General features: G+C 40.0%; 1 protein-coding gene across 12 annotated transcripts in view; it reads right to left on the bottom strand.

Moving 5' to 3' along the window:
* PHLDB2 (pleckstrin homology like domain family B member 2) overlaps window positions 1-10,834 on the bottom strand; it is a 98,259-nt gene extending 87,425 nt beyond the window's left edge. For 2 of the 12 annotated variants that reach the window (XM_081300841.1, XM_081300840.1), the window contains exon 1: window positions 9,690-9,872. Coding sequence is in view for 9 of the 12 variants with exons in the window: in XM_081300834.1 (XP_081156960.1) it covers window positions 6,624-6,663 (40 nt within the window). In the remaining 3 variants the exon portion in view is untranslated. Of the gene's footprint in view, window positions 1-6,623; window positions 6,863-9,689; window positions 9,873-10,052 lie in introns of those variants that run through there. The other 10 variants (XM_081300834.1, XM_081300838.1, XM_081300843.1 and 7 more) reach the window with 8 other exon arrangements.
* Window positions 10,835-13,242: the final 2,408 nt, after the last annotated feature.

Raw genomic sequence — 13,242 nt, 5'->3', positions numbered from 1 at the left:
AAGGAAGATGTTTTCCATTCCCCAAAAGATCCAGAAAGAGCAGTTCCATGGTGAGAAATGTATTTTTTTTTTATTGGTTGTTCAAAACATTACATAGTTCTTGATATATCATATTTCACACTTTGAGAGAAATGTATTTTAATGGCAGAGTAAAGAGCCTATTTTATTCTTGCTGATTGAGCCCATTACAATAGGCAGCCATAAATCTTAAATGTATAGACACACACAGGCATACACACAGACAGTCACAGAGACAGACACATGCTGTCCACATGCCACAATAGCCTAAAATGCACAAAGGCTTTTTGTGACAGAGGTGACTCTTCTGTACCCAGACAAGAAGCAGCAACCTCAGGATTCACCAGATGTTGACAGTGATGCACAGCAGGCTAGGGAGAAAGGTGAAGGTCACCATATATTAAATGTTGATGTGATGTCTCAGGACAGTGAATATATGATTTCTTTCTTGGTTTTCTTTTTTTTTTTTTTTTTCGTCTTTTGAATTTTTGTTTTATTACATTCTAAAGATGTCTAAAAGGAAAAATAAGGAAGACCACTAAGGAAAGGGGGGGGGGGAGTCATATGAGGCTATAAGGAGGAGAAAGGAGCCCAGATGGGAGCAGAGAGTGACAGGAGATAATGAGAACATTGAACACAGATGGAAGAAGTGGGACAGAAAATAAAAAGAAGTTCCAAGTCCTTCCTGTCACAATAAGGGAATTCGACTAACCCCAGGCTACCCTTCCCTTCTGTTAGCCCTAGCTGTATTGAAGTCTAAGGTCTGTTTTAAAAAAGCAACTCCAGATGGTACCCAAAGGTTCCTAAAAGTAATCACCATCAACTGCAAAAAACACACATCGAATGAGGATTATTCTCTCCTGTGATCAGAGGCTATTTTTAAATGTCTAGGTTTGTTTTATATTAAGGATTCTTAAGAATCTTCCAAGACTCAGTGAAGAGGTTAAAACATCAATTATAGGAATTTTTAAATAAGTTTTTTAGCTAGTCCCTTAAATAATGCTTGTCTGTAGGAACTTTAAAATATTCTTTAGACTGTTCAAAGAATTTGACTGCTTGTTTCCTGTGATAATTCTCTGTAGCCAGTGAGGAAGGCAGGGAAGGAAGACAGAAAACAGAAGCAATCTTTTTTTTTATAAGAGAGAGAATTTTAATATTTATTTTTCAGTTCTCGGTGGACACAACATCTTTGTTTGTATGTGGTGCTGAGGATTGAACCAGGGCCGCACGCATGCCAGGCAAGCGCGCTACTGCTTAAGCCATATCCCCAGCCCCAGAAGCAATCTTTTTTTTTTTTTTAATTGTTGGTCGTTCAAAACATTACATAGTTCTTAATATATCATATTTCACAGTTTGATTCAAGTGGGTTATGAACTCCCATTTTTACCCCGTATACAGATTGCTGTATCACATCAGTTACACTTCCATTGATTTACATATTGCCATTCTAGTGTCTGATGTATTCTGCTGTCTATCCTATTCTCTACTATCCCCCCTCCCCTCCCCTCCCCACCCCTCCCCTTTTCTCTCTCTACCCCCTCTACTGTAAATCATTTCTTCCACTTGTATTATTCTTCTCTTACCCCTCATTTCCTCTTATATGTAATTTTGTAAAACCCTGAGGATCACCTTCCATTTCCATGCCATTTCCCTTCTCACTCCCTTTCCCTCCCACCTCTCATCCCTGTTTAATGTTAATCTTCTTCTCAAGCTCTTCGTCCCTACCCTATCCTTGGTTACTCCCCTTATATCAAAGCAGTCATTTGGCATTTGTTTTTTAAGGATTGGCTAGCTTCACTTAGCATAATCTGCTCTAATGCCATCCATTTCCCTCCAAATTCTATGATTTTGTCATTTTTTAATGCAGAGTAATACTCCATTGTGTATAAATGCCACATTTTTTTATCCATTCATCTATTGAAGGGCATCTAGGTTGGTTCCACAATCTTGCTATCGTGAATTGTGCTGCTATGAACACCAGAAGCAATCTTAAGAGAATTTTAGGTCATTAAACTTTCCTCCCACTTGCAAAATTCCTAAATTTGCCTAAATAATCAAGATGTGACATTTTTCAATTATATTCAAATTTGTGTTTAAACAATTATTAAAGTAGTTTTAGCAATATTTTTAATATATAGTATTAATTCAGTAAGTTCAAGATTATTCAAATTAAAAGTATTCTGTCTCTTCTTTCAGAAATACAAAGGAGAGATAATATAGTTTGACATACACTATGAAGAATATATTTTTGAATACACCTAATTCCAGAATGTGGGAAACTCGCCGGGCAAGGGGGTCCACTCCTGTAATCCCAGGGATTCATGAGGCTGAGACAGGAGGATCCTGAGTTTGAAGCCAGCCTGGGAAACTTAGCAAGATCCTGTCTCAAAATAAAAAAGAGAAAAGGCTAGGGTGACATACCCTGAGTTCAATCCCCAGTCCCACAACAACAACAAAATGACCAGTGAATTCAGTCTGCAAATAGCAAAGGGGAAGAAATCCAGGAGGGAAAGGAAACAGTTCTAGATTAAAGAGACTCAGGAGACACACCAATTAAATACAATGCATGGACATGACTTTGGATCCTGTTTTGAACAATCCATCTATAAAAAACAGATGACAATACCAAAGAATTTAAACACAACTGGAAAGTAGATGCTACTGCAATCACTGCCTTTTTTAAAAAAAAGTGTGATTATAATACATTTTTTAAAATGCTAATCTCTTATAATTCCATTGTAAATTATGGATGAAATTCTAAGGTATTTGCAATGTGCTTTATAACAATCCACATTTTGAGGGAAAGTGAAGTCTTACAGAGGGAGCAATATTAGCATATGTAAATTAATGTTCAAGTGGGTCAATGGGTAACTAGGCTTTCATTATCTTATTTTTAGTGCAAGTTTTAAATTTCATGTATATTAAAATTTTCCACAATAAAACATTAAAAAATATTATGCCTTCTGCTAGCCAATATTAATAAAATGATATCTATACACAGACATAAAAAATACAGTGATTCACTTTACAAAGAAGGACAGGGTCTTATTTGTAGCTCCTAGATGACTTTTTAATTTTTTTTATTTCTTTTTTTTTTAGTTATAGTTGGCCCCAATACCTTTATTTTATTTATTTATTTTTATGTGGTGCTGAGGATCGAACCCAGCGCCTCGCACATGCTGGACGAGTGCTCTACCACTGAGCCCCAGCCCCAGCCCCTAGATTACTTTTTAAAAGCAGAATTCTAATCCCCTAGCATCTTGAACTATGTTACTTAGAAGGAATTTATTTTTAAATACCTGGGAGAAACTTGAAAGCAAATGTGCTATCAATGTTACAGTAAGCAGGCCATTCTTTTTGCACACTTGCAAGATAGTTCTAGGTGGAGTACCTAATCAGCACTGGAATTTCTTCAGAAAATTGAAATGTGAAAGTATTCAAAACACAGCCAAAAGTTCCAGATTGTAAGGAATATCATCCTCAAAAAGAAAAAAATAATAATGCTAAAATGCACCAACACCCATACACCACTTACATATTTATGATGAGGAAGGAACTGATAAACTTGTAAAGTTTTTCATTCTGTTACTGCTTGTCTGAAAGTGGAGCAACTCTTTAAGTAGGAAATTATAAATCCGTGTCTTCAGGGTTCTAAACAGTTTTAGTATTTAGATGAGGATTTCTAAATTTTCTTAAATAAATATTTCCAGATGTTTCTTATTCTTGACCATTGGTACAATTCATTCCCAGGTTTGGGTGACTCTGCCAAGTCCCCTTTGAACCCAGAAAAGTCCTCCATAGTATAATGATGCCCACCAAAATCAAGGCAGACATGTGCTAGAGACTTGGAAGTCTTGAATATCTGCATGCACCATATTTCAGATACTTCTTTTGAATCAGATGAAAATAACAACAACAACACTTCTGATTCTTTGAATTCAACCAAAAAATAAGATAAATAAAGAATTCCAGGATCATTGGAGGTAAACATCCTCTATCTTTACCCTGAAACTATCACTATGGACTTGAAGATTTTTGTCCATGGGAGCAAAAATCTGCTGAGTTTTCCATCATCCAAACCAGTAGAGATCAAAAAACAATGGGCTAAATTTAATTTTAATCTATGCTGGTTTTCATAACTCTGGCCACCAGACCTAATAAAGGAAGTGGTTACATTAGGATGTTATTTTTATTGTAATGGTTAATCCAGTACAAAGAACAGTAGACAGGCTGCCAAGGACATGAGTCAGGACACCCATTCTAGCCCTGGTTCTGCCAGTTAACCTAAAGGAGGGAGACCTGGAGCAAGTCACTCCACTTCATCTGCCTTCTTCATCTTGTTTCAGGATGAGAGTAAACCAGTTTGAAGATGAGAGTAAACCAGATGTGTTTTTTCTCTAGCTTTCTGGACTTCCATGGATACAGGTTAAATAACACAAGAGTGCCCATTATATAATGCAGGAAATGGAAATGACCACAGAACATAAGCATGTTTCAGTGATAAGGTGGCAGCTATTTAATTAGGAAAAGATTTCACTGGCACTGCTGACCATGACATTCCAAGGGCATGGCAAATTGTTGCAGCATAACATAGTGGGAAAAGGCCTGGTCAGAATTATGTTAATGTAATAGAGTGTGGATATTAGATTCAGCATGATATACAAGACGTATTTTGTCTACCTTCCCATGGCTTGAAATTTCCTTAACAAACCTTAAGCTGTTCCTGAAAACCTACTTCTGCAATGACATAAGCAGTGTGGCAGCCAGACATCACTTCCCAGTCCCCTCTGAGCATCCCTTGGCTATAAAGCACTATTCAGACTGAATTGGTCAAAAGAATGCACAAGTTGGCTTTCCTTTGCCTTCACCTGCATTGGTGTTAGCTGTAAAATGGTCAAGAAATGATTCTTGGAAAACTCTTGTAAACTTTAGCTTTTTTCCATAGGTTAATTCCGCAGGCATACTGCCATCTGGAGAAGTCACATGAAATGTATAAACAAAACAGTCTAAGAAGATCATCAACACTAGTTTCCACTAGCTCTAGGTTTAACAGTAAATCTTAGAAAAGAGTGACCCTACTTAAGGTAACAGTATCAAATACTGGTGTGCACAAACTTTTCTTCCTCTTACTTTGTAAAGAAAAGCAATGCATCTAATAAAGTCAAGCTATAGGCACCAAACAAACAGCTATATAAAAACCTCTAATAACTTCTCCACATAACTTAGCCTGTTAGCCTATAAGTTATTTATCTGTTTCTTTATATAGCAAGCTATGACTTTTACTCTTGGGTTTCTCTTTATCACTAGCTGCCACACTGCTTTAAAAATCTTACCTTTAAAGCAGTTATAACACAAAGTTTCTTTTCAACAATGTCTAAAAACACCCCTCAATATCATAAAAACAGCTGTGTGCAAATTTAATCCCTAAAAAGTCAAATTTCTGGGTGACTCCAGGATGATTACTAAATGTTTATGTTGAAATGATTTGAAAATCTGAACTATCTCTTTTGATTCCATTTATTTTCTAAAGACAAGAGTCACATTAATCAAATCTCCAAAAATATTTTCAATGATTTTTTTTTGAAAAAATATTCTCTCTCTTCTCTCACCATCAGGAAAAAAAAAAAAAGAGTAATAAGGATAACCAGATGAAAGGTGGTAATAAAAAGGCTGCTAACCTCTTTAGTGCAGCACCTGCAGGGGGCAGGTCTCTTAAAGAAGTCATCACTCTGGAGTTATTTTTAAATACATTGCAGGCACTCTGCTTTGTAGTGTACCCATTGACCAGTTATCACAATGATAGCTCCCCCAGCATCATTCAGAGCTCTGACCTCTCCCAGGAAAAGCTTACTAACAGCCCTCCTAAATTGTCAGAACCTCACAGATTTGAGGATTCGATGAAATAACAACCATAGCAGAATTACTTGGCATACAAGACTAGAACCCCCAATCAAAGACCTAATGTCTAACCAATAGTAACTTGAATGTGAGAGTACACATGTTTGCAATTGATCAGACCATATGTGCACAACTTTCTGATAATAAAAAACTTATTGAAGTAAATCCTTTCCATACACAGAGCTATTCATGAATATCATACTTAGCAGTCTCTCCCAGGAAATTAACAATAATTTTGTATTTATATCATTTTCTTCCCCATTAGGGACACAGATGGAAGAGGAGACCCGGTGTAAGAGTAAGTACAGTTGCCCAGGAGTTAGGCTATTTGGTTTGTTTCGGCACTATCTAGCCAACTTAGTGGATTGGGGGAAAAAGTGTAAGACAGAAAGAATTTGTAAGATTCCTCTTACCCCTGAAGTTATTTTGTCCTACTTATCCAAAAACTAGTCAGGCTTGAATTGTCTTTAGATTCCTAATCCAAACTCTGTTCAATTGAATTCATCTTAGATACCCACCCATAGTTTATGAATTTTTCCTACAATTGCCCCAGACCATATTCATAGATGTCAGGTATCATTTTTTTCCTACATACTCAGGAGGCCTCTCTCATTTTTCTTTCTAAGACAACCCTAACCATTCTTGTGCTCTGCTCCTAATGAATAAGGAAGGCAGGGGTGGAAAATCTCAAATGTCCTGTTTTATACCTGGATTCAAAAGCAGCATCTGTCGTGTCTGTGAAACCATCTGTTGCCCACTTTGCCATGGAAAGGATGGTGCAGGCTTCAGGAGTGTCACAGGCCACACAGTGGAATTACCCCCTTCTTGGGGCTGATGCACCCGAACATATGCTTCACAGTTATCAAAGCTAGTGCCACCCCTCCCCCATCTAAAAGTTCATTTTCTTACAGCTAAGAGTTTATTCTCTCAAACTGGGTCAGGCCCAGTTTTTGTTCATTTTTTTTTTTTTTTCTAAATTCCCATCTGCCCAAAGACAGAATTTTAAATTTTATAATTCTGGATTGTACCTAGAAATATGCCCCTAATTGCCAGTCACTAATCTCTGGACACCTCTTCTATCAAATGAAAAGACTGAAATTGGTGATCTCCGAGGCTCCATTGTGCTCTAACACTTCAAATTCCTGTGATTTAAACCCAACTTAGAATCATCAATAAGCTCAAGTTTTCCCATGTTTATGGTATACTGAGACCCTTAATGCCAAAGGCAAAGAATCTAGCAAAGAAAAGGCTTCTCTGACATGATCTCCTTGTGTTGAGCTCCTACACTTAAATTTAAATAAGTTTCTTGAAGATCTAAATTAAATTAAGAACCCTAATCTTGTTAACATCTGCCCCTGAGGCAACACTCTAGTACTGGGTTTGGAGCAGGATGATTCTTTGTGTGTTCTGGGCAGGAAGTTTAGCAGCATCCAAAGTCTCTATTTGTTAGATGTTAGTAGTACTCCTCTGCTCCCAGCTATGACAACTAAAAATTCATTGTTCCAGCATCCTCTGGGGGACAAGCCCTCTTCCCCAAGAAAAACCCCTGCTGTAACACATAGCATCTTTAAGAAAAATCACATCCTTTAGAAGGTTTTTTTTTCCCCCAAATGGATAACATTTACACAATTAACAAAGTACACCAAGACTTAACAGATTATAAACCACATGCATTTCACCTGTAAAACATGCAAAGTCACTCTTTCTAAGTCATCCATAGAACTGCCTCCTTCCTAAGAGTTGAAAATTTGCATACCCTAACCTGGATTACACTGTAAACTAACCATAACGTCAACTACTCTTTAAAAGCATTCAAAAGTAATCACATCTTCCACAGTAACTTCTCCAATGCATTCCAAAACTAACCCTGCTTACAGATTTCAAAATAAAAAATAGTGAAAAGCCAGAGTTTGGTATAATCATTTTGTTTTTTTCTTTACTTACACCCCCCCCCCCCCCACACACACACACAAATAATACTTCTGGAGCAGTCAGCTTTGGCCAAAGTTCTTGAAAAGAGGATTTAGCAAGCTTTTAGCCCAATTTCCTAAGTATCTTTCCTTCCCCCACTTCACACAGGAATGGAAGAGACACCCCCTGCAGCCCATCTAGCCCCCAAAAGAACAGCAGCTGCCAGCTGCATGAAACAGACTAAAGCCTGCAAATTGACTGAAATGATGACTACTCTAAGCCAAACATCTCATTTTTCCATCTGTGAGAATGGCTGGGACTTGCAAATCTTTGGGTCCCAGAAGGTGAAGGATACATTAGTTAACTGAGAGCAAAAGCTTGACTCCTCTGTGCTATTAAAGTTAACACCAGTTATTGATGTTTTGGAGATTTTGCAGCTTCTTATGTATATACAGTGTCTAAATTTCTACATTAAATGTATAAAGAAAAAGCCCTTTAAATCACTAAGTTGAGGATGTGAAAAGGGAGCCATGTATAGACACCACCATTACTTCTCAAAGAACCTCAGCTCTTTATTCAAACAAATATTTACACAATTGAGGGCATATGGCTATTCTTTTAAATAGTGGGTTACTCCAAAGGTTTATTTATCCTAAACCCAACTACTCTGTTGCTATCCTACCAGGGTCCAAGAATTCAAGTGCTCCAAGGGCAAAAGTTTAACCCTCTGAAATTTTGAACCTCGTGCAGATGTTTCCCAGCTGAATTCAGACAGAAGACAAATTTCAATCACCCAGGTTAAACCAAATTAGAAAGCTTAAAGTTACAAGTACAATACTTGAAAATCTCCATCTGGAATCTATACATCCACATAATGAAGGAAATGTGGCTCTCAAATATTTACACTAACAAGCCTCCACATTTTAATGCCTCTTCTCATCCCCTCCCAACTGCACCTGGCTATGACTAGCATAGCATCCTACAACTCCGAAGAACAACAGAAGGAAGACTTTAGGAAAGAGGACCAGGCTAGCCCAGAGGATTTCCAGTCTCCCGCAAGATTATCCACATAAAAAGCTACAGTGTCAGTCCTTCTTTTACATATGAAAGGTAAATGAGGAATCTCTGGAAGCAGGTTCCCAGTCCAAAGCTCTTTCAAACAGGAAACCCCAACCTTGGGAGGGACAGCCTGTCAGCCTTTTAATTTCCTGGCGGTGGCGGGAGTTAGCCAGGTCCTCAGCGCTTTAATAAGTGATGATTGCTAGTGCGAAGTTATTAAATGTACCAACAAACATTTCACTATTGCCCGCCGAACAGGGTGCTGGAGAAACAGAGGACTGAAAAGCACCTTAAGGTTTCCAGTCTCGCTATCTTTAAGGGGAGCAGAGACCGCTGCATCATAAAACTTTTCGGGGATCTAAAGTCGAATTAGTATCAGAGGCTCTCGGTTGGAAAGACTCAAGACTGAGGCTCAAGCATAACTAGCCAGACCTTTGGAGACGGGAGGAGGATCTTTTCTGGATCCCACTCCCCACACCATCCAGCTGCGGACCCTCTCTCGAAAGGATCTAACCAGAAGAACCATCCCTCTCTTCTTCAACATTCCAGAATTGTCCGCAAAAGTTGCCCCCGGCACCCCTAAATCCCGCCTGTTCCCTACAATAACTCTGGAATCATCGCCTTCACCTCTTCTCCACGACTCCCTCAACTGGAGGTCCACCCAGTTCCCCAGAGTCATACACAATGGGGTTCCGAGTACCCTAAAATTGCACAGCTCTGGCTCCGGCGACCCTGGCCCGGGCTTTTGTCCCTGTTGACTGCAAGAGAAGCAAAGAAAGTCTGCGCCCTGGGCGCCTACTCACCGTCTCATCTTTCTTCTGAGCTACGGCTCTCTGCGGGCCCCGCCACTCTGTGGCCTGGCCCTTGCCCCCGCCCTCCCTTTCTCCCTCCCTCGGGTCCTAGTCTCGGCCCCGGCCCCGGCCCTGGCCCGGACGCAACTCCAGTCACCACCGTGCGCAAGCCAGTCACTCCGGACTCGCGCTGCGCAGTCAGCGCGCCCCTCCTCAGTCCAGGCGGCCACTGCCTACTCTCCGCCCCCAACCCTCCGCTGCGCAAACGGCAGCGACCAACTCTACGGCGGGGGAGGCTTTGTCCCCAAAGAGCCGCTCGGGAGAACAGAACCAGCACAGCTCCTTGATCGCGGCGGACCGCAGCCCTCTCCTCACCTGGCGCGGAGGTGCAGCCAGGTCTTCTCGACAGGAGACAGGAAGGCAGAGTCGGTGCGCCACGCCACGCCTTGGTGCCCCCCCTTGGGCCGCGTTGGTGGGCTCCGCGCCTCTGGGTCCCGCGCCCCGGGCCCCCTTTCGTAAGCACAGCGGCAGGCACCGAGGAATCCAGCAGTGTAGTAGAGTACCCTCGCTGCTCCAGGGTAGTTTGCTGTCGGGGATTTTTACTGCTGCCCCATCATTGGGCGCCACCCTTCAAAGCCGAATTCACCGCAAGGTCGTACAGACTTTTGAAGGCAGACTTTCTTTATGAGCTGGAAGAAGGGCGGGAGAGTACACGTCCCGGAGTGATGATTTCCTCACCCAGTGATGAAGTTTCTGCTGGGGAAACTCCAGGTGACCACACCTCCTCTAGACATTTGGCCCCCGGGTAGGTTTACCTGATGCGTCAGAAAAGCAGCTGTGCAATGACTGGCGAACGACCTCAGGCAAGGGCTGAAGTCTGGAGAGTTTAAAATTCATTCATACTGATTGCCTTGCAGTCGTTTCTCTTAAAGTTTCTATATTTTCTGATATTTTTCTGAGCTGCAGTAACCAATGAAAACAATGCTGATGTGAACGTCCTCCAGCAGTGCGTCCTCGGAAGGCAATAAAATGGACCCAGAGCTGCCCACGATCCACCTCCGCAGGCGAGAATGCAACTCGCTGCCAAATTCTGGGCCAGTCTCTGGGGTTACAGGGATGAAAGACAACAGCCTTAGAGGAACTTACAACCGCAAGAAAACACAACAAACTATTCAACTAACTATTCAACTTGGGACAGTGTGGCATTTAGGTCATTTAGCTCCCAGAAACAATTTCTTAATTTCTAGCATGGTAATAATGGTACTAATGCTGCAGGCCAGTTAATAAGCTTCTATATATTATATGCAAAGTACCTGTCACAGTGAGTAGACTTAGTAGTCACTTAACAAATAGCTTATTTCATATGCTTGTCATCTAAGCAAGTAAAAGCCCAGCTTATAATCTCATGAAGTACCTCACCTACAAGCATGCTTTAATATATTTTTTTCATTTGTAGAAGGACACAATGCCTTTATTATATTTATTTTTATGTGGTGCTGAGGATCGAACCCAGTGCCTCGCACATGCTAGGCAAGGGCTCTACCACTGAGCCACAACCCCAGCCCCAAGAATGCTTGATATTTTATAGGACATTTTTTTTCAACTTTTCTGAGTTTTTGCCCTACAGAAATATACAAGGATCAATTCAGTGGTTAAAGAATCCAGTAATTCTCTTACACCTATAAATTTTCCCCTTTCATTGGATCATCCTCATCAACTTAAATGTGTTATTTTTTCTCATCTTAAAAAACAAACTCTGTTGTGGCCTCTTCCCCCTCCAGCCAGCCATTTGCCTCCCCCCCCCCCATACTTCCCCTATCACTTTTTTTCCTGTTCAATTACAGCAAAACTCCATTAACAAATTGTTAAGAAAAGCTGTCTTCAACTTCTGTCTTCCAATTTACATCAGTTGGGCTTTGTTTCTACCATGTCCCTACAATTGTTCTTGTTGAAATCAAACTATAAAAGATACAACAATAAAAGATTGTTTCTTGGTCTTCATCTTACTCAAGCAATTAGCAGTTGATCACTTTCTCCTTCTGGAATCACTTTTACTTGACTTCTGTTATACATTTCCATGGTTTTCTTCCTATCCACTGGATAGGAAGGAGGGTGCCCTACTACACTGCTTCTTATAAGTTTCATTTGTTTAATTGGAGTGTTCTGAGTTCAAACTTGGAACCTCTTGTCTATTCTTGCTCCCTTGGGGATCTCATCTCATAACATTAAATACTATCTGTATGTTGATTACTCCCAAATTTTACCTCTAGCCTGAATTCCAGGCTCCTGGCAACTTCCCACTTGGATGCCTATTAAGCTTCTCACACTTAAATTTCCACTGAAATTCCTCCCTCAGTCCTTTAGTCGCAGAAATCATCCCCACATCAGTTTTTAAATTTTGTCCTTGACTTCTCTTCTTGCCAATCCATCACCAGAGCTGGGCAAAGGACCTAACTCAGCCAAGTCATTTGAGTGCATTACTTATCCTCATTGAGAAACAAATTGCTAGATTCTCCAAACTCCTTTATGGATAAATGTGATAATGTCAGTACCATTCTTTGCCCAGGGATAGATAGCACTAATAGTGCCATCAAAAGAAGGGTCTCCAACCACAGTCATTCTTCTGTGGAACTGTTTCTTATTGATGACATTGACCATGACATTGTACTTTGTCCTACATAAGTTGAGTTCCACATTGTGCACTCCTTTTATAATTTAGTAGTGGGGTAAATTTTTTCTCTGTTAAAAAGATATATTCTTTCGAGTTGGGGTTGTGGGTTAGAGGTAGAGCTCTTGCCTGGCATGTGTGAGGCACTGGGTTTGATCCTCAGCACCATAAAAATAAATAAATAAAATAAAGGTATTGTGTCCATCTACAACTAAAAAAAATTTTTTTTTAAAGAGAGAGTGAGAGAAGAGAGAGAGAGAGAGAGAGAGAGAGAGAGAGAGAGAATTTTTAATATTTATTTTTTAGTTCTCGGCGGACACAACATCTTTGTTGGTATGTGGTGCTGAGGATCGAACCCGGGCCGCATGCATGCCAGGCGAGCGCGCTACCGCTTGAGCCACATCCCCAGCCCCTAAATTTTTTTTTTTTTTTTTAAATATCTTCATCCATTTTCACATTGGATTTGCAGCCATTGTTAAGGAGAACTCTGTAAACCAATGCTTCCCTTTGTATCTTAATGTTCAGGAGGTTCAGTTAAACTTGCTATTCAATTATTGTGTAATGGTAATAAAGATGTTGCTTTCTCCTTTTAAACATCTTAGATGTATTTTTATTCCCAAAACTTATTGGATATTTGGATTTTACTCTGTGTTCTCAAATATATACTTTAATAGATGAAGTATAAGTAACACATTAGCTATTCAAATGAATATGAGAAAATTAACCAAAATACAATGGAAATCACTTTAACCTCCCAGGGAGACAAAAAGGCAAATACCTCAACTTTGTCTCCTTAACAGGTTTAATGATTATCCCCACATGCTGCTTTATGTTTAAACTATTACAAGACTGGCTCTCTAATTATACAGCTGATTAATTTCTGCATCAAAACATTCT

This window comes from Spermophilus citellus (assembly GCF_964194105.1).
Source record: "Spermophilus citellus genome assembly, chromosome: 7".
Lineage (NCBI taxonomy): Eukaryota > Metazoa > Chordata > Mammalia > Rodentia > Sciuridae > Spermophilus > Spermophilus citellus.
This window is presented reverse-complemented; position numbering and strand designations above follow the sequence as displayed.